This window comes from Hippocampus comes, unplaced genomic scaffold, assembly GCF_001891065.2.
Source record: "Hippocampus comes isolate QL1 unplaced genomic scaffold, H_comes_QL1_v1.1 scaffold306, whole genome shotgun sequence".
Classification (NCBI taxonomy): domain Eukaryota; kingdom Metazoa; phylum Chordata; class Actinopteri; order Syngnathiformes; family Syngnathidae; genus Hippocampus; species Hippocampus comes.
Genome location: NW_017805142.1, coordinates 20,751 through 45,181, shown reverse-complemented (window position 1 = coordinate 45,181; position 24,431 = coordinate 20,751). Strand labels below are relative to the sequence as shown.

The following is a 24,431-nucleotide window of genomic DNA, read 5'->3' as shown; positions in this document are numbered from 1 at the left end:
ATACGTAAAATGTTGTGTCTGAACGGCCGGACGCAGAGTAGAGACGAGATTGGAAGAATGGCTGCGTTTTTTCACCTAACGTTATCGTTTGCAATTCGATGCTGTGCCGTGCTGTAAATTGCACACGATGGGATTATCTACTTGGTCCATGTGCAGTATTCCCGCTAGCAGTGAGAGGACACATCATAGTGGGTTGGTGTCCTAAATTGTCATCGCGACGGTTGCGTTGTCGGCCACTCCGCACGTTATATCTGCAGCATTGTTAGTTGTAAACCATGACAGAGGATTCCATCCATGCACTCATATTGTTTGAATGTTTCCGTACAGGATTACATCCATGTACACGTATCATATGTTGAATCTAATGTTTTTACAAACAACAGCTGAAGTTATTCATTGATTAGAACACCAACCCTTTTTTGAAAATTCGGTTCAGAAAACAGAGGTCTTCTAAATGCTTGAAGCAAATGCTCCTCGACAGTGGCTTGAAATTCATTCGATTTACGAGAACGAAACTGTACCGTTCCAATTTTCTGGTCGATTTATGTACCCTATTCTTTTCTTTTGGTCACAACTGTTGGCCTGAATTCCATACAGTGCAGAGGCATTTCGTAGAATAACTGCAAAGAGCAGTTAACGGCACAATCAATAATACATTACAATGGCTGACTGGTGACTCGGCATTCTGTAAATGAGGTCATTCGCCGGAGATTGCTGAACAAAAGTACTTTCATTGTAAAGCGCGTTGCTATCGGGCTCACTATAAACCTGGGTAGGTTGTGTTAAAAAAACAAACTACACTTGGAATGGTTTTAGCCCGAAGTATTACTCACAAGATGGTAGGCCAATTTTACTTCACACCTGACCTTTAAATTCCAAAAGTAATTTGTAGCACAGTCGTCAGCAGCCCCAACCGATCCCTGCACGGTGAACATTGTATTTTTATTTATTTTTTCAAAAGCATCTCCTTTGTATTTTGTTGTTCTGTTTTTATTTTCAAAAGATGAACAATATTTATTAAAGTTTGTCACGAAATGGTCAAATCTGATGATTATTTAAAACATTGAGCCACAGCAAAAGAGGAATGGAATGGATTTTTTTTTTAAAACAAACATTGTAACTACTAATTTTTGAGGGAAGACAAATCATTTGAATACATCAGCATCGCGACATAGAGTTTGTTTAACGTGCATGAGGAATTATGCCCCATGTGTTCTCCAAAAATATGGACGTATTTAAGTGTTGCAAACACGTTTGGTCACTTGAAAAAGGCTGTGATGACGGCTGGTGGACTCCACCATGCATTTATTTGGGTCTTTTAAAAAGCAGTAAGTAAAGTAAACTGCACCCATACTTCACTCTATCATACAGGTGAGTGAGTCTGGTGCTTCATTTGAACCTCTGCACGAGTTGATTTTTGTAAAAAAAAAAAAAAAAAGGAAAAAAGAAATGCAAAAACTGATTTCTTGGCCTTAACGTTAGTTTGAATTGTAGAAAGGTTTCTGTCAGTCGTCATCTGTACCTGTGGGTAAAAAACACCGACAACTACCATAGCACGTCATTGGTAGCGTCTTTTTTGTAAAAAAAAAAAAAAAAAAAGGAAAAAAGAAATGCAAAAACTGATTTCTTGGCCTTAACGTTAGTTTGAATTGTATTTTTTTTTTTTTTTTTAGCCATGAGAACCCTTTGCGCTGGTAAAAAAAAACAGTACGTGGCTATTTTGTTGTTTTGCGTCAAACAATGGCACACCACTATTTGAGAAAGATTTCGTTATGGTTGTGCTGATGAAAAATTGTGGGCCCCTCCATCATTTAAGTTGCTCATCCCTGCCTCTGGGGTATGGGAGCACATTGCTGGGGATACATGGAAACATTTCATCATTTATTTCCAAGATGACATGGAAATCCTCAGTCGTTTCATAAGCCTGTCAATAGAATGGTAAATGTGCGCTACAACTTGTTTCCCCTGGGTGAAAATAATCTGTGGCACAGCTGTGCCAAAATCATAACAGTGTTCACGCAAATGTTTCATTGAAGCTCAGATGACTGATGAAAAGAGAGTAAAATTGCTTCAGTGGATCTGAATGTTTTGTTCCTCATATTTAAAGTATAAACGCCTGTTTTAAGTGGACTTATTCAAAGGTTTTTAAAAATGTATGTTACTTATTTTAAAGGCAAAATTACCGTATTTTCTGCACTAAAAGGCGCACTGGATTATGAGGCGCACCTTCAATTAATGACCTATATTTTAATTTTTTTCATATATTGCACGCACTGGACTACAAGGCGCAATCTACAATGCATCCACTAAATGGAGCTACAGGTACGTCTTTGTCCGTCTCCCTGCCTTCTCTTCTTCCGTTTGACTCGAGAGGCGTTTATGACAGCCTCCAAAAATTTAAATTAACGATTACTTCAATGAAACTACGAAAATTGAAAATACAGTAATGCATCAAAACAGAAAATCACAAAATAAATTCTATAGCCCCGAAGCTGCGATCAGATGTCAGTAAATTTGACTTAGTTTTACTGTTTGGTGCCTATTACCATCTTTGTGACTAATTATTGCTTTATTGTTGTATATATGTTAGTTGCTCCATGTACAGCACTTTGTATGCAGCAATGGCTGTTTGAAAGTGCTCTATAAATACAGTTGAGTTGAGTTAAATTGGAGGAGACTGGACTGTCTCAGAAGTGTTTATTTATTCCTTTGTTGTGTACTGTATCCACAAATGAGGAAATCACAAAATGAATTCTGTAGTGGGGCTATAGAATGTATTTTGTGATTTCCTCGCTTGATTTTCTGTTTTGATGCATTATTTTCAATTTTCGTAGTTTCATTGAAGGAATAGTTAATTTACGTTTTTCCGAGGCGGTCATGAGCGCCTCTCGAGTCGAACGGAAGAAGAGAAGGCACGGAGACAGACAAAGACGTACCTGTATTTGTTGAGACTGTGAAAACCATTAATAAAGTGTGCGTTTTAAAAAAAAAGAAACACCACAGCTCTCGTTTTTTCGGAGCTGCAACAAAAACGTATTTAATAAAGCAGTGACACAGTTCACTGAACCAACAGCAAGTTATAGCATTGTAAGCATGTCTCCAGCAAGGAGCCATCTTGGTCGACGTATTACCGTAATGACCATACACAAGGTGCACCAGATTTTAAGGTGCTCGGTGAGCTTTTAAGAAAATGGAAGACTTTTTGGTGCGCCCTATAGTGGGGAAAATACGGTACTTAGAAATCATTTTATTTGTATGTTTGTTTAATTTAAGTCAAAAGAAGACGATGCCTGAGAATTAACTGTTGAAACTAATGAGACAAAATAAAAGACTTTCATTTAATAATCAGTTTACATACCATCCATCCATCCGTTTTCCGATCCGCTTATCCGCACAAGGGTCACGGGGACTGCTGGAGCCTATCCCAGCTGTCCTCGGGCAGTAGGCGAGGGACACCCCGGACCGGTTGCCAGCCAATCGCAGGGCACACAGAGACGACCAACCATCCACGCTCACACTCACATTTAGGGACAATTTAAAGTATTTAATCAGCCTGCCATGCATGTTTTTGAAATGTGGGAGGAAATTGGAGTACCCGGAGAAAACCAACACAGGACCGGGGAGAACATGCAAACTCCACAAAGGGAGGCCGGAGCTGGAATTGAACCCAGTACCTCTGCACTGTGAGGTTGATGCGCGAACCACTCGATCACCGGGCCACCCAGTTGTAATACGACTCTTCATTTTAATTTTGGAATATTATCAAAACATGGGGGTACTCGTTTTCTGACAAAAAGGTTTGGAGGTACACAAGACAAAAAAAAGGAAACCAGAGGTTATAGATCACATTTGATGACCAATTTATACAGTAATCCAGATAACTCCAAAGGGTTATAATTGTTTATCTTCCAACTCTATGTGAGTTAAATTCATCTCAACTCAACTGTTATTCAAGCACTTTAAAACAGCCACTGCTGTGTACAAAATGCTGTACATGAAGCACAGCTCATTCATACAACAACAAACAATAAAAAAATTAATTAATAACAAAGGCAGCAGAAAGCACAAAAACAGGAAAACTAAAAATTAAGTCTCAGAGAATAAGACAGAGAATAAAAAGTTTTACAATTAGTTTTAAGGTGAGTTTTAAAGATGGGCAGTGAGGGGGGTTTGCCTAACGTTCAGAGGGAGGTCATTCCAAAGACAGAGACCAGCAACAGAAAAGGCTCGATCCGCTCTGACCCTCCGCTTCGTTCTTGGTACCTCTAATGATGTCTGGTCCGCAGACCTGAGGCACCGGGTATGGGCGGAGGGGTGGAGGAACTCAGAGAGGTAAGGTGGAGCGAGGCCATTTGAAGATTTGAAAACAAATCATAGGATCTTAAAAAGAACTCAAAAATGAATAAGGAGTCAGTGAAGGGATGCCAGAGTAGGAGTTATGTGCTCCCTCTGACAAGTACCAGTCAAGAGGCGAGCGGCGGCATCTTGACCAGCTGGAGACACTGAATGGAGGGTTGGCTGACTCCAAAGTAAAGTGCGTTACAGTAATCCAGCCGAGATGTGACAAAGGCGTGAATTACTGTTTCAAAGTGCTCTTGAGAAAGAAGACGCTTGACTTTAGCCAGCTGCCTAAGATTAAAATACCTGGATTGAAGAACGGTACCAATTTGACGGTCCAATTCATGTTAAATATGATGGTTTCGCCAACATGTAGCTTGCACTTTATGTTTTGCTGCTGATGTGATTTGATTGGAACGTTAATGGTTGTGAAAAAGCTTACTGTGTACACGATCGATGTCACATCTCCTGCAATTGTTGTCCCTACAGGTTACTGCAAAGGGCTTCGCCCCACTGCTCCAGTTTGCCTACACAGCCAAGCTTGTTTTAAGCCGAGAGAACATCCATGAGGTGATCCTGTGCGCTGAATTCCTAGGTGTCCACAATTTGGAAGATTCCTGTTTCCGGTTCCTTCAAGCACAGCTGCAGAATGACAGCAAACTGAGCATTAATGGCAAGAAGGAGTATGATAATGACACGGCCAATAACGCTGTCTTTTCTGAGACAGTATACACAGACGATTTAACAGACAACAGGCAGCACACCAGCAATGTAGCAACCACAAAACCACTTCCCACTGACCTTCCTCAATGCTCTAAATACAGGAAATATCAATATCACTACAACAGTGAAACTCATGATGGTGATGAAGACGACGGCGATGAGGATGATGATGATGATGACGACGATATCATCTTGGCCAACCATACCTCCGCCAGCCCGGTGAGCTCACAGCTCACAGACTGCAGCGATGTCACACAAACACTTATTAGCCCCTCCAGTATCAAAGAGGAACCCGTCTTTGATGATGAGGGAGATGATCGGCGTGGATGCAACCAAGATTTGTCAACCGAAGAAGTGCTGGAGATGGAATTAGAAGTAGAAGGAGTTCCTGTCGCGGTTGAGCATTTCCCAAGTGGCGGCTCACCTTCGTCATGCTTACGCTCCTACCTCCAAAGAGGAGGACTGGATCTTAGCAGCATGCCAAGCACCACCATAGAGCAGTTGCTCTCCAACAGACTGTCCCTCAACCACTACCGGGAACTAGTCAAACACGGACATAAGGACAAAAGGGAAGCAATGGTGAACCTGAAAAGCGGCACGGCAGATGTACCAGCAGCACTGAGCAACATTGACAGGCCCGTGCCTAAAGCCTCCTCATCCAAACACAAAGGGGAGCTCGACAGACGCAGTGTGATTTTCGCTTCAGGAGTTAGCGATCATCATCAAATGATGACCCATTACGCGGATGAAAAGTTCAGTGAAAAGGTCCCGGGCTTGATGCAGACTGATTCAGCCTCTTCTGGCAGCTCATGTCTGATTACAAGCTGCCGTGCTCCTGTCAAGGCATCAACCTATTCCCCTGTTCCCTCTGAGCCCCTAACTCAGACTTCCAGCTGCCATTCTTCATTCTCATATGCAGAGGATGGAGGAAGTGGCAGCCCAACTTCCAACCTGCAACAATTTGACTTCTCCCTATCGCCGCACTCTGGTTGCATCTCTAGACTATCTCAGTGCCTAGCGGGCAGGGAAGAGCCTAGGGACCTCCACAGTCGAGAGGTTGTCTTTTCTCAGGGTTGCACTAAGATCAAAAGTGAGCAGGGATTTGGTGCCAGTGGTGGAAACTCCAGCGACGAGTCGGGATCTTTCTCAGAGGGAGACAGCGAAAGTGGACTCCGAGTAGCTGGACCTGAGGTTTGTATGTCCTATTCTCTTCTCTTGAATACTGTAAAAACTGTTGTTGTTTTTTTCTTTTTTTACCCTGCTTTTCTTCGCATTGCAATGTATCTGGTAATTCTTTGATGAATATTCAGATTCTGGTATTTTTGCAAATGATATGCACAATCATTGTGTATATCCACTATCAAAAGCAAGGCCACACATGAGTCTAAAATGTGGTTCTAAACATTTTTGTTGGCAGGGTTTTCATCATGGTCTATTTACGGCAATTTTGTTGGTCCAAGAGCTCACTTTCTAATGATGAAGAGCTGGTCTGGAAGTATTTTTATGATGTAATTACTATTACAGTAGTCCCTCACTTTTGGGGGTTAATGGGGACCAGAAACCCCCTGCGGAAGGAGAAAATTGCAAGGTGGGATTTGACATCTCCTTCCCCCGGGGAATGTTCATGTATGTGTATGTGGGTACCAGAATGTTTCAAAGCTAAACAGTATTGATACATTACATATTTGAGACAAAGACTACAGAAGTACACGTATCTACCTAAATCTTTAATTCTAAAACCTTCAACAGCCTTTAACATTCATCAACATTGCCTTCTTATAGAGGCAAAGAGACTTGTATTGGTAGCATAGTAAGTGGCTCTCACTTGACTCGTACAGGCTTTAGCTTCACCCAGAGACTCTTCTGCTGGAGGCGCTGATGGTGGAGCTGAAGTTTTTCAATTGGGGAAAAACATGGTGATGATGTTCATCTTGTCTTTTTATTATTTGAAATAGGTTGAAGGTTTCTTTTATATCAGACAATGGTCTTTTTTTTTAATGAAGAAATAAACTCTTACCGAGCTGATAGTTTCGGCTGTCAATTCAGCATTCATCTGAACTGTCACCGCATCCTTGTGAGGTGCCTAAAAGGTGAGTAAAGGCTGTGAACCAACCCCTCGGCGCCGCCGTTGAAGCAATGTGTCCCTGTTGATGGTGTCGTCTCCTTGGAGGGACGAGTATGCTTCCACGCACCCGGGAGGAATTGCTTTGGCGGCGGCAAGGAGTTGGTGCACAGCCGAATCAAAATAAGTTATCGCTTAACCAATAAAATTATTGCAAAAACAACACTAAGGTACAGTATGCGAGACAAGGTAAAATGCTGGGTGAGGCTGCAACAAGGGTCACGAGCGTGCCGGAGCCTATCCCAGCTGTCTTGGGGCAGTAGGCGGGGTACACCCTGAACTGGTTGCCAGCCAATTTTAGGGCACACAGAGACAAACAACCATCTGCACCCACATTCACACATAGGAACAATTTAGAGTGGTCCATTAACCTGCCACATGTTTTTGGAATGTGGGAGGAAACCAGAGTAAAGGCAGGGGGAGAACATGCAAACGCCACACAAGAAGGCCGGAGACCAATTCCAACCCTGCACCTCTGCACTGTGGTGGTGGACATGCTAACCAGTCAACCATCAGGCCACCCAACTGAGATCACTCAGTAATCACTAATAGTAGGCTCATAATAGGCCACCTCAGTTGTATTTTAGTTCAGGAAGATGTAAATATGATCGTAAGAGTCTTTTTTTTTCCACACAACAAAACATATAATGTTTGCTAGTTGGCTAGTGTAGCTAATGATAAAGTAGTAGTTCAAAGATGACCACCATATATCTGAACATAGGTTGATAGGAAGGACCATGGTTGGTCGGCGTTAGTTTTACAATTACTCGTTACCTGTTAAAAAAATATAATGCAACTACCATAATATGAATTGATGTAACTTCATTACTTTTAATTACTTTTGGATTACTCCAATACCAAATATGCTAATGAGGATGGATACATGAATAAATAATTTTAAATATCGTATTATAATATTTAAATATTTAAATATATATATATATGTGTGTGTATGTACTGTATACAGTGTGTGTGTGTGTGTGTGTGTGTGTGTGTGTGTGTGTGTGTGTGTATATGTATACAGTATACAGTGTATAGAGTGGACCCCCATTATTCGTGGGGAAGAGGTACCAGGCCTGTGATCTAACACAGTGGTGAACATGTCCCTGTGCCATGTTTTGGGGAATGTCGTGCAGCCATAGATTTCTAAGTTCATGATTATTGGTTCAAAACAAACAAAAAACTAAATCACTTTGAACATTAAATATCCTGCCTTTGTAGTCATTCAGTCAAGGTTTCACTCAACATCCCGTGATTGGAATTGCGTTTGTTATACTTAACTAGTGCTGTCAAGCGATTTAAAAAAATGTGTGATTAATTAATTAGGGTCTGTAATTAATTAATCTATATTTTAATCACATCTGAAAATTACTGAGAAAACCCCTATTTTCATTTTAAAATTGTTACATTATTGACAGAATTATTGGCAGATCAAAAGATAAAAGAAAAAGTGGCATTATAAAGTATTTTATTGTTTTTCAGCAGACTTGGACAGATACAGTGCTAGCCATTTACTTTCTGCTGTATTTGAGACTAGTCAAAGACCTACCAGCAACCTTTAGTTTCAACCATGAGGGGGAATATCACTGTTTTTTTTTTTTTGTAAATCACCAAAGAATTACAAAATACAAATAAAATAAAACATCAGGTCCTTAAAAGGTGCTTAGGTTGACATGTCAAAAACGGTAAGAACAATTTTCGGAGCAATACAAGTCCTCAACACTGAACTTGCTTCAGATAATAAACAATAAATAAAACAGACCCTTAAATCACAGTGCTGTAAGTTAGCACTTCAGAAATAACACTGCTCATCATGACAAACTAAAAGTGCTGAAATAAACATCAATCACTTTGAGTAGTCTACAGAGGACACACCAACAATGCCTCGTACGTGGGGTGTTCTCGAGTTTAGTTTGCCGAAGAGCTAAATTTCAGCTGCTTCGGTGGTAGGCAAAGTCCTTACAAATTAGGCACAACACTCTACCTTTATCAATTGTGTTCTCAGGGCGTTTTTGAAATATATATTTTCCATTCATTGTGCCAAGAACTCTCACATCCTGCTCCATTTTCATCTCTCCACTCCTCACCGCTGCTTACTAAGCCCGCCCAACTCCAATGGGAGCCTATCAGCTTCGGCTAAAAAAGCCCCAACATAATGGCAGCCAATCAATGTCCGCTTCAGGCTGTGATTGACAGTTGTTTCCCCACCCTCAACAACTCGAATACAGGAAGCCAACACACGAAAAGGGCTATTAGAAAATGGCAACCCACCTACAGAAACAATAAAGGCAGAGATTAAAATTTAGATTAACGTGATAAAAAAAAACGGGCTAAATGTGATGTAATTAATTAATCGCGATTAACGCAATATTTCGATGCCTCTTTACTTAACCACAGTGCAGATTATGATATTCATGTTGTACCTCAGGAACTTCTCTACTCAAGTTAGTATCTTGCTTGTTAACAGATCACCTGTGAGCATTTTAACATTTGAGCTATTCTTCTTCACAACAGTACCTGATCACAGGCCAACAAGTTTAATTATTTTCGATTTGTCTTTGTGTGTTTTCTACTGGGGTTTGATCTTGCTATATGTTAGCTCACAAACTGTTCTTTTTTTTCGCAACAGTCGTTCGACAGTGTAAGACTCTCTATTTTCTTGAAGCCAAAGTTTGAAATAGTCCTACAAGGCAAGCCCAACTTGTGATACAGTAAATCCATCACAAATGTGGGTTTCGGACTTGAAACAGGCAGCATGCCAATGTAAAATTTCCACATATTAGAAAGTGCCTCATAGAAGACGACATCTGATGAGCGAAAATTAGTCGTAAAAGTAGTAGGAGCAGTGTGTGTGTGTGTGTGTGTGTGTGTGTGTGTGTGTGTGTGTGTGTGTGTGTTGCGTGTTGCCTGTCCCACTTCTTTGTCCTGACCTGGTTGTCTCATGAATTGAACAAGTACATGCACCAGCGGGGCTGCTTGGTACCCCAAGTGAAAGGTGGGCCAGTTGTGTCCTTGACTGTCAACCATGATTGGCTTGACTGTGAGATCAGCGACACCATTTTATCTGATCAAAGTCATCAATCAAATCTCCCAGTATTAACACAGTATTTTCAGCATTTGCTGTACTCACGATTACCTCACAATCAGTGATCTGTAATCTTTATCAGAATATGACTTGATGGCAGTCCATTTTTAGAGACAATTTTGCCAATTTTTCAGTTTCTGGGAGGATAAGCGGTTCAGAAAACAGATGAATGGGTGGATGGAATGTTGTGATAATTAATATTCAGCATACCCTGCCTTCTCGATCTGGCCCAGTTCTCGTTTATAAATAGCAGTGTCACAAATGGAAAGCGATCCTCTCACTATATAAAGAAACAATATGAGATCGGCTGTTCAGGGGATTTATGACCATCTACTACTCACTCTGTCATCTCAAGCTTATTATGTGGCGGTTGAGAAACATGCAGCTATATATAGAAGTATACAATATCAAGGATCTGACAACCCCATGAAGGGATAGGGACTTAGCCATAAAATCAGAAGTGTGTGTGTGTGGGGGGGGGGCACATTTTTCAGGAGTAAGCCAACCTTTATGAGTAAATTATCATTCTGAATTCCCTGAGCTTCTCCATATTGGCCCAAAAACAAAATAGGTTTTAATTAAATAAAATACCCAGCGTGTCCAATTTTGGTTGAGGTAAAAGACATTAGCAGCAAAACATATGTAGCCAGGTACCGTATTTTTCGCACTATAAGGCGCTTCGGGGTAGAAGGCGCACCTTAAATAAATTTTAAATCTGCTTTCATATATAGGGCGCACCCCATTATGAGGGGCATAGAATAGAAGCCAAAATAGTGGCTGCGGTTGCGTTATGCATCCACTAGATGGCGCGATGCCAAAGGGAATACAATACAATACAGCTTTATTTATATAGAGCTTTCACAACCGCTGCAGCAGTAACATAGTGCTTTACAGAACATTTAAAATGCTACGTTCAACAAATCAGAATATTGATCCATCCACTGTATGAGGCGCATCGAATTATAAGCCGCGCTGTCAACTTTTGAGAAATTTGAACACTTTTAGGTGTGCCTTATAGTGCGGAAAGTACGGTAATTAACACTGAGTGCTAATTTGCAGTCGAACATGGTTATCACCAGCAAGTTTACAAATTGGAAAGTAAGTGAAACGGTTTTGAAGCACTGTATTATTTATGAAGTCCAAATCCTCTGATTTCAGCAGCTCAAATGTAAATACTTGATGTTTTATGTTGTCCCTGGTGAAAGGAAACTAAATAAACTGTATTAAAATCCCAAACAACTTTGAGGGACACTAACCCAGTCATTTGCAAATTGTATATAGGGGCGGAAAAGTAGATCCACAGCGTCATCTTGTGGATTCTAGACAACATTGCCCTCCAGTAGGTCACTCGGCAACACATACCGTGGGTCGGTGGATGCCATGGTAATCTGGGCCAACATCAGGTCACAGAAAGCGGCAGATCAGCTGGTGGGCAGCAGCGTTTCATTTGGTTGAAATTGTCAGACGCTATTTGCACTTTACCTGATTCAATTTTTGCAGCCGTGATTAAATCATGGTTGTACTGTTATTTTATCATCCAAAAATGTCATAACCTGAAATTATTTTTGCATTTAGGTAAAGCTACCTTTTCCCGTGGACCAGATCACCAACTTGCCACGCAATGACTTCCAGATTCTCATCAAGATGCACAAACTGACCTCGGAGCAGCTGGAGTTCATACATGACATTCGCCGTCGCAGTAAAAACCGCATCGCTGCCCAGCGCTGTCGCAAGAGGAAGCTGGACTGCATCCAGAACCTGGAGAGCGAGATCCGCAAGTTGGTATGCTCAACCAACCTTTTACGCCTTATTCATCATCATACGGAAAAAACCTTCTTTATCCTTACAGAAATAACGCTACAGCAGCTGTCATGGTTTGTTTTGTTCCTCAAGTTAACACGCATACATGTTGGAGTACCTGTAACTGTACTTTTACCTGGTCCAAAAAGTAAAAAGTGTCTCCTAATCCGTAAAAGCAGTGCATTTGAGGGTACCACACCAAGAGCAACTCACAGTATTCCCAAGGTAGTGTGTATAGTTGTGTTGTGTTATGTCCAGAATGCACGAAGCCTTTCACCACCAGCTGCAGCAGTCCATACTATTCATGAAATGTGGATATTACTTTACATAACCTTTTTTTTTGTTTTGTTTAACCAGTTCCACACATATTATATATTACGGACTGCGCTATTTAGGCACTGGGCTGGCCTGCGAATAGCTTATCTTAGGGGCTGTTATGGCTATTGCTCATCAGGGCATGCGTGTGTAAGTGCGTGCGTATGCGCGCGTGTGCGGTAACGGGTCAATCGCGGCAGGTTGATTGATCGAAAAGTAGATCTTTGGTCCAAAAAAAGTTGGGCACCCCTGGCTCAACACATGCGACCAATCAATCCATCCATCCAGCTATGTCTCTCTATCTATCCATACATGTGAACTGAACAGCCAACCAGTTGTTTCACAATCACTCCATGAATCTGCGCCCATCCATCCACTGAGCTTTATTTTAAAATAAATATTTGCATTTCAAATGCTGTTAATTACACACGGATCTTCGCGAATTGCGGGCCAGATCCTGGGGGTCCATATATACACATTTTTATTTTGCCTTTGTGAGCATATTTGGTATTGGTGTTATCCAAAAGTAATTAAAAGTCATCAAGTTACAATGCATTACAGTTTTTCTTCATTGGTTTGGCTAATTTCTTGAGACAGACATGACATTCTTAAAACTAAAAGGGCTTCTGGCCAAACAGTTTTTCAGTTTTTCGCAACAATACATCTCAGTAGCAAAAGCTCATAACTCTCACAAAACGTTGTACATATTCTTCAAACTTGATCCCTTTCTCATATACGGAATTAGTACCACCACTTTGTGCTTTTTACCTCTCCCACAACAGTTTACCCTATGTGCCGAAACTTAATTCCTTTCTCATGTGAATAGTCACTCACCAAAATGCATCATCCATTTGGCAATGTCTTAGCCCTGCAAGTCAAAATGCTCAGATGTTTTGTCACTATGGCAGCGGTCGAGATCAATGCTGCTTAAAAAAAAAAAAAAAAATGACCAGCATGGTCTTGTTGTGTTTTCAGTCAAAATATATGCTGCAGTGAGGGAAGAAACGATGCAAATGTCTCAACCCATACCCGACACTGATGCTCTGTGATGTCCTCGCACACGGTATCCATTGCATTGAGCAGGGACCTCTGACCCTGAGCCCAATCTTAATACACTCTCCACCTCTGAGCAGAAAAAAAAAAATTCTCAATCAGACTGAGGAAAGAAGAGTATGATGGTAGTAGCACCAATGCATGAACATTTATGTTCTTGACTAATTTTGACAAATGAACAAACTGTTGTGCTGATGATGAATTACACAATGAAATCAAGCTACCGTGTTTTGGAGCGCACAACTATTAGACTGAGAATCAACTTTTAAGTTTAGGTCAGCAAAATGTATTTATTTGGAAAATGTGCTGAACGTGTGCTCATTCTGCTAACTGTTGCGGGAATGTAACGATAATGGTACCATCACGGTATGGTGATATTAAAATCACTACAATATCGTCATGGTCATATCACGACAGTAAAAGTAGCACATCCGTAGCACATCCGCCTCCCCCCACAGTGCAGAGGTCGTGGGTTTGAATCCGGGCTCCGGCCTTCCCTTGTGGAGTTTGCATGTTTTCCTCCCACATTCCAAAAACATGCATGTCAGGTTAATGGAACACTCTAAATTGTCCCTTGGTGTGAGTGTGAGCGCGAATGGTTGTTTGTCTATGTGTGCCCTGCGATTAGCTGGTTCAGGGTGTCTCCCACCGACTGCCCGAAGACAGCTGGGAGACAGCAGGATCGATTAATGGATGGATGGACAGGTGATAAGAAGACCCCAGATTGTCTTCCATTTGTGCAGTTCGAGCACCCTCTGGTGGTTAGTCTTTTAATGCAGTTTAATTTCAATTCGGCATGTTGTAGTCCACCTACAATATAGGTCCTACATGAAAGACCCCCGCTCATCACTAGAGGAAGGGGAATATAACATGTTCAAGTTCCTCCACCATTTGCCTCGATTTCCAAAGTGTGTGTGTGTGTGTGTGTGTGTGTGTGTGTGTGTGTGTGTGTGTGTGTGTGTGTGTGTTAGCAAATAAATGTCTCAATATTTATTATGTGGTATGAGTGATTGGAGGTCCTTAATGTTACCTGTACTTGCGTTTGAACTTTGTTTCATCCTCTGCTAATTAGCATTGTATAGACGAGACATTTACATGCAAAGCACACGCTCACACACGAACAGACACAGAGCAAATTAAGCCTGTCTTCCTACTCAGTGTAGTTGGCAGTATCTCCGCCTGTCACGTGGAAGACCGGGGTTCGATTCTCTTCTGGGGAGTTGTTGTGATTTTAATTATTTTGGTGATGCAGTTTAATTAAGCAGCAAATTAAAAAGGAGCAGGGATTGTTTCGACCCAGTTTCGAACTGGGGACTTTTTGTGTGTTAGATGAACGTGATAACCACTACACCAGTGTTTTTCGAACCCTGTGTGTGTGAGATATTGTCAGGTGTGCCATGGGAAATTATACAGTATGTATGCCTGTGCGGTCTGTCGCCTGACATTGTACTCATGTAGTACCCTTCCATACAGGTAGGGAGCAGCAGCAGCTTGGAAATTGCCTTATGCTTCGAGACAAGCGAAGTTTCCGACGCGAGGCAATACAATGAAGGGTATCTTTCATTTAGATTTACGTTTACTGTAGCTGCAACAGCACCAATGTTCCCTCTAAGCTGCACAACTGCGCACTGGTCGCACACTCTCAGCGCATAAGAAAATCTATCCAGTGCAGTGAACACACTGCAAATGAATTAGATATGTAACTTTTTTTTCTGTATCAATTTGCTGTGTAATTCAGTGAGTGACAGGTGTCCACCCAGTCACACGATACCATGCAATGACGTTATGCAGCCAATCATGGCATTGACAGTACTTGCGCATGTTCTCTGCTCCACAACAACAAAATATAGGTTCTAATTCCCTATCGTTGCAGAACGACCGGGCTGTGAATGTGATACATCGACTCCCCAAACCAAAATAAGAATGAACTGCAGTTCTTTTAAGTTTGAATGGCTGTCGGAGTATGTGAAAATAGAAGAACAAGCAGTGAAACTGAACTGGATGAGATATTTTCTTTTTCAAGTGATAAAGGTATGCCAGCCATCTCGTTACCTCTGCGTCCCGCGTCCCAGACCCACAATTTTCCCATGGGACGCACATTTCCAAATAATGTGCATTTTTGGGACGCAAGGAAATTTCTCAGTCAAAACAAAAAAAACTACGACAGGGCTGAGGATTTCACGGTAACGATCGTTACCGGTAGCGTGTCATTTCCGTGGCTTCATTTTGACGGTACCGAAAAATCGTGTAACCATAAAAGTCACCGCACACGAGTTGACTGTATGCGATCAAATCTCTCCTGTGTGATCAACGCGATTTCACTGTGCCTGTAGGTGTGTTTGTGGTGTGGTGTGTGAGTGTGTTTTTTCTAATTTACTTTCGTTTTGTTTTGTTTTCAGTGTTGGAGGGGGAGGGGGGGCGGAACAGATAACGTTACGTGCGCATGCGGGTTGCTATTTTAGTCCGCAAACTGAGGAATCGCGCGGATGACAGTTTGAGATGGCAGCGAAAAAAACACACAAAGGTCTACTAATTACAACATTTAAGAAATGGGAATGCCAGTCTGATTTTTCGTATGAATCGTCCGAAGGGCGTATCACTAAACTCACCTGGGATGTATGCACAGAACACGAGAGCGAGATACTACGGGAGGCACGATTACGAGGCAAGTTGGTCATTAGATCTACAGGCTCATCGCTGTGAAAAATATTATGAAACAGTCTTGGTTATTCTATACAGTAATTTACTGGTTGTTGCATGGGAACTTTAGGAATAAAACATTCCTTACAAGGTGTAGTAAACGCTAATGTTAACTGTTGGTAGAACTAATGATGACGTGTGTTAGATTCTTTCGTCAAATTGATAGTAGATTACACATGCGTCATTTTGGGAAGAGGATGTCAAGCCACAGCAATACTTACCTGTATTAACGATTACCAGTAAATTAATCTTTGAAGTGTGAGATTGGAAAAAATACTCTGATTTTGTGGTATGCTGTATTCATGATGCCATATGATTACACCATATTTTGATCCATTTATTTTTTTGAATAAACCTGGAGTACACAGCTGCTGATGTAATGTTCATTGTTAATGCATAGTTTTCAAACATTTACCCTTGAAACATTATACTTTTGAGTTTCAGAATTCTTGATTATGAATATCACTCACAATAGAAAAATGGGTTCCCATGATGAACGTTTACGGAACCCAAAATTAGTTACCGTGGGTTCCCATTGGGTAATCCGACGGAACCGAAAAACGGTTACTGTGAATTTTTGAAATCCTCAGGCCTTCTACTAAATTATTTAAATGTTTGCAGCATTTGTTTATAATTGGATGTATATGTTGTTGTTTGTGTTATTATCATATACAATTTAATAAGTAGACCGTTTCAGAATTCGAAATTTGGGACTCTCTAAATGCAAAATGGGACTCATACTTTTCTGATCAGCGAGTCCCTGGGACTTGCTGCCGGTAAACTGTAAATTTATCACTGATTATGCTCTGCAAAACAACAGCGAAAAATATGGACTAAATGGAAGATGGACGACCTCAAGTGACACATTCAGCAGAAAAGTCATTTGAATGATATTGGAATTATACAAACACTCAAGATGGGAAAAGGGATTGGTACAATATTGCGGGAGAGTGCAAACGACCGGGAGAAAAAGAACCGGCTGTCACACAGAAAAATATCCGACGTTGAGCAAGTTAAAGTTCGAACTGAGGATATTTTACTTGCCATTAAAATGAATGCAACAAATACTGGATTTATGTTGATTTGATTCCTCTTCAATGTGCTATAATGTTGCATTAATTTTCAATGTTAAAAAAACGCTTACAGCAACAATACAACTCTTGTTAAAAAAAAAAAGCTTTACATTTTCAGGGAGTGGTGTGCTGCGGGATTTTTTTTCAATGAAAGAAATGTGCCTTCGCTCGAAAAAGATTGTTCCGCTTGTCACGTGGAAGACCGGGGTTCTAATCCCTGACGGGGAGTTGTTGATGTTTTAATTATTTTGGTGATGCAGCGTTTCACTGCAAATCAAAAAGGGAGAGGGATTGTTTCCACCCAGTTTCGAACTGTGGACCTTTGCTGTGTGAGACAAACGTAATAACCACTCCACTATGGAAGCAGATGACCCGACAGTCTTTCATATCACGGCTGCCAACACACCTCACTGATCGCATGGCCGGTGTTTTGGTGGGTAGAGGTCCTTTTTAGCCTGTGTTCCTCGTTAGTATAGTGGACAGTATCTCCGCCTGTCACGCGGAAGACCGGGGTTTGATTCCCTGACGGGGAGTTGTCGTGATTTTAATTATTTTGGTGATGCAGTTTTTGACAGGAAATTAAAAGGAAGCAGGTGTTGTTTACACCCAGTTTCAAACTGGGGACCTTTTGTGTGTTAGACGAACGTGATAACCACGACACTATGGAAACAGATGAAACAGGAGTGTTTCATATCAGTGTTGTGAAGCGAGCTAACTGATAGCATTACCGATGTTTTGGTGGCTTGGGCTTGCCAACGGTAGACGTTCCTAGTTAGAGTCGTGGACAGTATCTCCGCCTGTCACGCGGAAGACCGGGTTTGATTGCATGACTGGGAAGCTGTGATTTAAATTATTTTCGTGATGCAGTTTTTCACAGCAAATTAAAAAGGAATAGGGATTGCTTCCACCCAGTTTCGAACTAGGGACCTTCCATGTGTTTGATGAATGTGATAACCACTACACTATGGAAGCAGATTACACTACAGTCTGTCACTTCACGGCTGGCAACACTACTCACTGAGCGCATGGCGGGTGTTTTGGCGGGTAGAGGTCCTTCTTAGCCTGTGTTCCTCGTTAGTATAGTGGACAGTATCTCTGCCTGTCACGCGGAAGACCGGGTTTCAATTCCCCTATGGGGAGTTGTCGTGATTTTAATTATTTTGGTGATGCAGTTTTTCACAGGAAATTAAAAGGAAGCAGGTATTGATTCCATCCAGTTTCGAACTGGGGACCTTTCGTGTGCTAGACGAACGTGATAACCACTACACTTTGGAAACAGGTGACACCACTCTTTTTCATAACAGACTGTACAACAAACCGAAATAAGTGAACCGCGAAGTAGTGAGGGATCACTGTATATCATATTGTGACGTTTGGATATACCCCGAAACGGTAGGCTACTTTTACACAACCATTTGCAAAGATGCACTGAGACACTTGAGACATCGACAAGACATCTGCAATTTGATGGTATCAATGACAAATGCCATTCTCTTATGAAAGATTGCAAAGTGGATTAGGGGGTTTTTCCATAAGAATTTCAAGAAATGAGCCAAACCAATGTAGAAAAACTGTAATATTTCGGTACTTGGATTACGTTACCAGCCTCACATTTTTCACCCTTGACCCATTTTCATGCTGGGTAGCCAGCAAGCAGACGAGCATCTCTGTTAGAGGAATCTATGAGCAAAATTGTATCATGTTTAAAGTTTCATTTAATTTGGGCACATCTAAACGTTTGGGTGCGTATCCAGCACCTCCAAATGCCTGTGCACATAGGCGCCTGCCCCCTGGCCGGAGGGCTGTTGAAGTCCACAATTAGCACGTCAATGCAGGTGGGCAATCACAGGGGAGGGGGCGAAACTCGGTCACAAAAGGGGAATGAATAATTTGGGAACAGCGGTTGAACAACAAAAGACGAGTTGAGAACACCCGTCGCGCCCAGGCGACATTTGTCGTCCGCAAAGTCTGCAACATGTTAATTCGATGTAGACCAGACAGAAAAGGCGCCAACGTACTGGTGGTTCAAGTTTAAAAAACAGGTAACCAATCACCACCGAGGGGCCGGACCGGGGGTGCGGTATGCAAATGTCGGGGGCAGTGTTTTCCTTGTATGTTACAATAAAAGTCGGAATTGGCGGGAAGGGAGCTCGAGAGTGTGTGATCATCGGAGCAACTAAACCGTCATTCGCTCTCAGAGATCCCCTCCCGCCGATATTGAAGACAATTTTCCTGTGTGCCGAGTCATTTCTTTAACTTTGTCCGAGAAAATCTCTGACAATCTCTCTTCAAAAACTAGTTTGCCCTAGTTTTTGTTAATGTGTATATTAAAACAGATATTTTTTTATGCAGGGCAACTTGTAAAGTAATTTTAAATTCCTTTGGATGTCTTTTGCGACAACATTGAATCCTCTCAATTCACATTTCTGCTCAAAAAAATTTTATTTTAATCAGTTCAAAACATGTTTGTTCTGTTTGGTCCTCTACCGAAAGTGTTTGAGTTTTCAGCCCTTCTGTGAGTTTGACAGCTGTGAAGAGTGTACAGTTAAACTTAGCTTGTATTGAGGAATGTGGGAGGAGTACCCAAAGAAAAGCCATACATTCACAGCGCGAGCCAACCTCCACAAAGGAAGGCCACAGCTCGGATTTGAACTGTGGAACTCGTAACAGGGAGGCAATACAGTGATCCCTCGCTACTTCACGGTTCGTTTATCGTGGGTTCAGTGCATCGCGGATTTTTTCAAACAGATTAAAAAATATATACATGGAGTACAGTACTGTATATGTTGCTCGATGTGGCTGGCTGTTGTTTTGCAGCTTCTCGTGGACCGTTTGCGGACTTATTTTTTTAACCTGTTTATGTTAATTGGACGCTACTTCACGGATTTTCGTTTTTCGCGGGTGGTTTTGGTCCCCATTAACCGCGTTAAACGAGGGATTACTGTAATGTTAACCACAAGGTCAGGACACTATGCTTTCCCCAAACTGATGAACGTGCAACATCCTCATGAAAAGGCAATTTTCTGTCATTGAATAAGCAGCACCTTTCAAATTTTGCAAGACAGTGTATAGCTCATTGGCCGTATTCTTCCTCCACAGGTTTGTGAGAAAGAAAAACTGCTGAGTGAGCGCAATCAACTCAAGCTGTGTATGTCCGAGCTGTGGCAGAACCTCTCCTTCCTCTCCCAACAAGTTTGCAGAGACGTTCAGGACAGCCATTCACCTCCCACCTCCAACAGTATTGACCTGATGTCCAACCAACCATCTTCACCTGCCAATGAGGCCTCATACCACCCGACGTCACCTCAAGGAAAGCAAGTTGTAAGCATGCCAGATGTCGGCACTAAGGCAGGGGAGCTCAATGATGGGCAGCCGGGGGTGGAGGTCTCGGGTCGAGGGAACCCAAAAGGCTCACTGCTGTTTGAATCATCAGAGGAAATACTCAGTCCCACCGTAACTGTGGATTTCTGTCAGGAAATGATTAAGAAATGCACAACATAAGAACTGAAGAGACATGATGGCACTTAAAAGTTCAGTCATAGAAGGTTGTCTTTGTGACACATTCATACTTGTCCTTAAAAATATTGAACTGTAACATTTAAAGAGGTTTTGGAATGGACATTAAAATTGTCCGCCCAGCAATACTGTTCCACAGGTATTTTCCAGATTGGTTAAAAACAAATACTGGCAGCTTTTTCTGTTTCTTTATCTTATCTCATCTTGCCTGTTTCTTCCTGTCAGCTTCCCTCCCCATCCCCCCTACATGCATTGCGGGAGGTTAAACTCAGGAATTTCTCAGAATGTTCACCCAAGTCCTTTTTAACATCTTTAGAATGCATATTTCATCTTTTGGCTGCGGTCTAACAGCACATCTGGCAACTTGACTGCAGAAAACACACTGCTGAGCCTGTTGAAACTCCCAAGCAACTTTTCTCATTTGATTTTGACCATCCAGATCGCTGTCGGGCTCAGGATGCTCGACTGAATTTACATACTGTAAATAGTGGTCAACCCAACAGTTGAACCTAAATAAATGCAAACCGAGTAGGAACCAAAGCATTTTGGTTTTAAATTTCCCATGGCAGTTTATTGTCGTGTGTCTGTGTTTGGTACCTTCTCAAAAGCGTACGAAATTTGATAGGGATCGAACCATTACTTCTAAAACAGTCAATCATTTCGCATAAAACAGTGTGTATCACACCAAATGAAGCCTAACTGACCGTGCTCATGTGCTGCCCGGTGGGAATAGGGCTCTCTTTTTTTCTTGGTCCTATTTTTCCAGAAATACAGTCATTAGAATGACAGCCTTGCCAAAAGACCATTGAAAGTTGACTTGTGCGCTATCACTGTGTCCATTTGTAAATCATACTCCACTATCCTTTTCATTTTCACATTTTTGATCATATGTGGTGGTTGTTTGAATTATGGGGCTAATTTGGTTTAGCTCAAGTTACCTTGCAAGATGTGACCCAGATGCAAGGGAAAGCAGATTTGAAACAAGTTTCGTAATATGGCATGATTCCTTCTTGTGACTGGCTCCAAGTAGGTCATTTTCATTAGCTCTAAAATGACATTGCAAAATAGATAATGTGTTCCAATAATTTTTGCTTCTGGAATTTCAAATATGTTTATCCGAGTGGAAAAGTTCTCCCCGCCACCTCTCATTTTGTCTGTGCTACGCTGGCACTGCATTGCACACTGGTTTGCACCTGCCCTGCAGACGCGTCATTTGAAGACACAAAAGCAACAATCGCAATTTTTCATAGGTTTGATTAATCCCATTGTGTGTGCCACATTCATCTATTTGCATATTCACTTCACGGAACATTTAAAATGAACCGAGCGAATTCTGCGCACTTGCCATCTTTAGGTGCACCTGCTTCGTCGACCAACTTCCATCTCTGTTTTTCAAGCAATCAACATTGTGATTTTGCCTGTGTATTAAATAAGACCCCCCCAACAGTCTTCTACTCATACTTTAGTAACTCATCAAATGATGAAACTTTGTATAACTTTGCTTTGGGCACAATATATCTCAATCTGGCTAATTTTTGTTGAGCCACACAAGACTGTCAGTGTTATTAAAGGTCTGCATACATTTGATGTGTTTACATTGGATGAAATGGTGAAATGAACTCTTATTATGCAGCACTCATATATATCCAGCTCCATTTGTTGTGTACCATACGATGGACGTGTCTATTTCTTCATTTTCCTTTTTTGTCATACGTGTGCCATGACATAACTTAACAATAATCACCAAGTTGGAGCACTGCCAAGCACTTCCAAGAGGTCAACTTGGCACTAATACTGAACAAATGCAGAACAATGGCACTGAAAGCAAAGTCTTAATCCCAACAGTAGGACTCCACACCGGTGAAAGATTTTGCCTATCTGAATATTTCTACAATCCATCTCACAAATTATGCAAAAGTGTTCCTGGGGGTTTCATTCATTTAAAGTGTCTCACAAATGTGACTGCGCTCCTCCCATTTATATCAATGTTTCAATGCTGAAGAAATGACACTTTGTCACAATGAGGTGTACGGCTTGTAGGACAGTGTAAATTCTCTTCAAAATAACTCAACGCACAGCTAAAAATGCCGCCTCGAAGTGAAAATGTCCAAATTTGGCCAAATTAGCGATTTTACTTGCCCGGTGTCAGGAGACTTGTTGATGGATCACAAATAAACTGAAAGTGACGTCGATGTGCCCAAGGGCTCTCACTGCAAATGGCAGCTAACAGCAGAGGGCGGTAAAGGACAAAATGGCAGTGTCATGAGATCGATGAAAATGGATGGATTATTGTGCTTCATTTCTTGTTCCATGATCATAATATTAATTTGGGGACTCGTCATATCTTATTGCAAAGTAAATTTGGTTTCCATGAGTTCCCTTTCAACAACAGCAGTGGAACATGTGGCGGGAGAAGCCTTCAAAGACGCGCTCGCACACGGCATAATTGTTAAACCAGCAACCAATGCTTGACTGATAAAGGTCAGAGAGAATCCAAACCAATCATGATGCAACTTTGCGTGAAGGCAATTCAAATATTCTCGCTGTGTTTGGATTCCGGGATGATCTACTGTACATGTCAAGCCAAGTCTCATTTCTTCAGTGTTGTCACATGAAAGGACATCAAATATTTACCAGAGTACACTCCATTTTATGAGACGCACTATGGTTAATATGAAATATATACACAGTCACATTTGCTTGCACTCCTCAAATATAGTATCTGATGTTTCCACTCACCAGATTATATTCAATCTGTAATTAGTTATTCTTTGTTTATTGAGCTGGAAATGACATATGAAAGCAGCAAATGACTTTGAAGTGTATTATGTTAATTTTGGTTTTGTTTTTACATATTCACAAGACATTTAACATCCAAAATGATTCATTCTTCTTCTCACTTGAGGCCTATGAAATGTCGAGATACTTTATAGATTGGTGGGTATCGTCAACCTTGTTTGATAAGAGCAGAAATATAAGCATAAAGTAACGAGTGATGAAAATATCCACTGTTACTTTACATGTTCATGTTCATACATGTTACATGTTCATCGCAACTTCTCGCATTTTTTTTATGTCATTGTTTTTTTTTTCATTCTTAGCGAGAAGATACCAAGTCAACAAATGTACTCCACCTAAAATATTGCCCGTCTATCAATGGATTTAAGAAACATTGTTAAATCTCTTTCCCCTGAATGAAAACTCACAATTGCATACGTGGGAGATGGACAGTAGTTTTTTTTGTTTTGTTTTTGTTTTTTAAAGACATGGCATACAGTATAAATGCAAAAAATGACGAACTCTCTGTTCACAATTTTTTGTTTGTACCAATGCAACTTATGCATTCTGTGATTTTTTTTTTTCACAAAGAGCCATACTGAAAGAGTTTTCAACACAATCTGTATGACAGAGGCTTACGTTATCCAATCCGCACATCAAAAACATTTATGGAGACACCAAAGTATTGATGTCAACGTGGGAGTCTTCATCCCAAATAGTGTATGTTGTGCAGTTCAAAGCTAAAAACAAACACAGCGGCGCGTGATTGAGTTAGGGTCATACCAAATTCATCCGCTGTTGAAAAGTCGATTGGGAGGCACGTGGCAAGGCTGAGTGTCGCCGCAGTGCGCTTTGTCGCTCGGACGGCGACGTAGAGGAGCGTGTTTAGTCCCGATTGAATAGTTGAATGGTTTCAGGGCGTAATCGC

The 24,431-nt window shown here is 41.3% G+C and overlaps 1 protein-coding gene and 2 non-coding genes across 3 annotated transcripts; 2 read left to right on the top strand and 1 right to left on the bottom strand.

Annotated features, from left to right (window-relative positions):
* Positions 1-4,751: 4,751 nt before the first annotated feature.
* LOC109514486 (transcription regulator protein BACH2-like) lies at positions 4,752-23,171 on the top strand. Its single transcript, XM_019867613.1, has 3 exons — positions 4,752-6,252; positions 11,844-12,050; positions 20,309-23,171. The coding sequence occupies exons 1-3, from the start codon at positions 4,795-4,797 to the stop codon at positions 20,708-20,710; spliced, it is 2,067 nt and encodes a 688-aa protein (XP_019723172.1). The 5' UTR covers positions 4,752-4,794; the 3' UTR covers positions 20,711-23,171.
* On the top strand, positions 17,671-17,742 carry trnad-guc (transfer RNA aspartic acid (anticodon GUC)). The gene has a single exon. It is a non-coding gene; the product is annotated as a tRNA-Asp (tRNA).
* On the bottom strand, positions 18,414-18,486 carry trnaa-agc (transfer RNA alanine (anticodon AGC)). The gene has a single exon. It is a non-coding gene; the product is annotated as a tRNA-Ala (tRNA).
* Positions 23,172-24,431: the final 1,260 nt, after the last annotated feature.

What these genes read in the sequence shown, in the direction of transcription:
- LOC109514486 (XM_019867613.1), top strand. Translation starts at nt 4,795, where the DNA reads ATGTCACATCTCCTGCAATTGTTGTCCCTACAGGTTACTGCAAAGGGC. An exon ending in TCCGAGTAGCTGGACCTGAG is followed by an intron (nt 6,253 to 11,843) that starts GTTTGTATGTCC and finishes TTTTGCATTTAG; the next exon opens with GTAAAGCTACCTTTTCCCGT. An exon ending in AGAGCGAGATCCGCAAGTTG is followed by an intron (nt 12,051 to 20,308) that starts GTATGCTCAACC and finishes CTTCCTCCACAG; the next exon opens with GTTTGTGAGAAAGAAAAACT.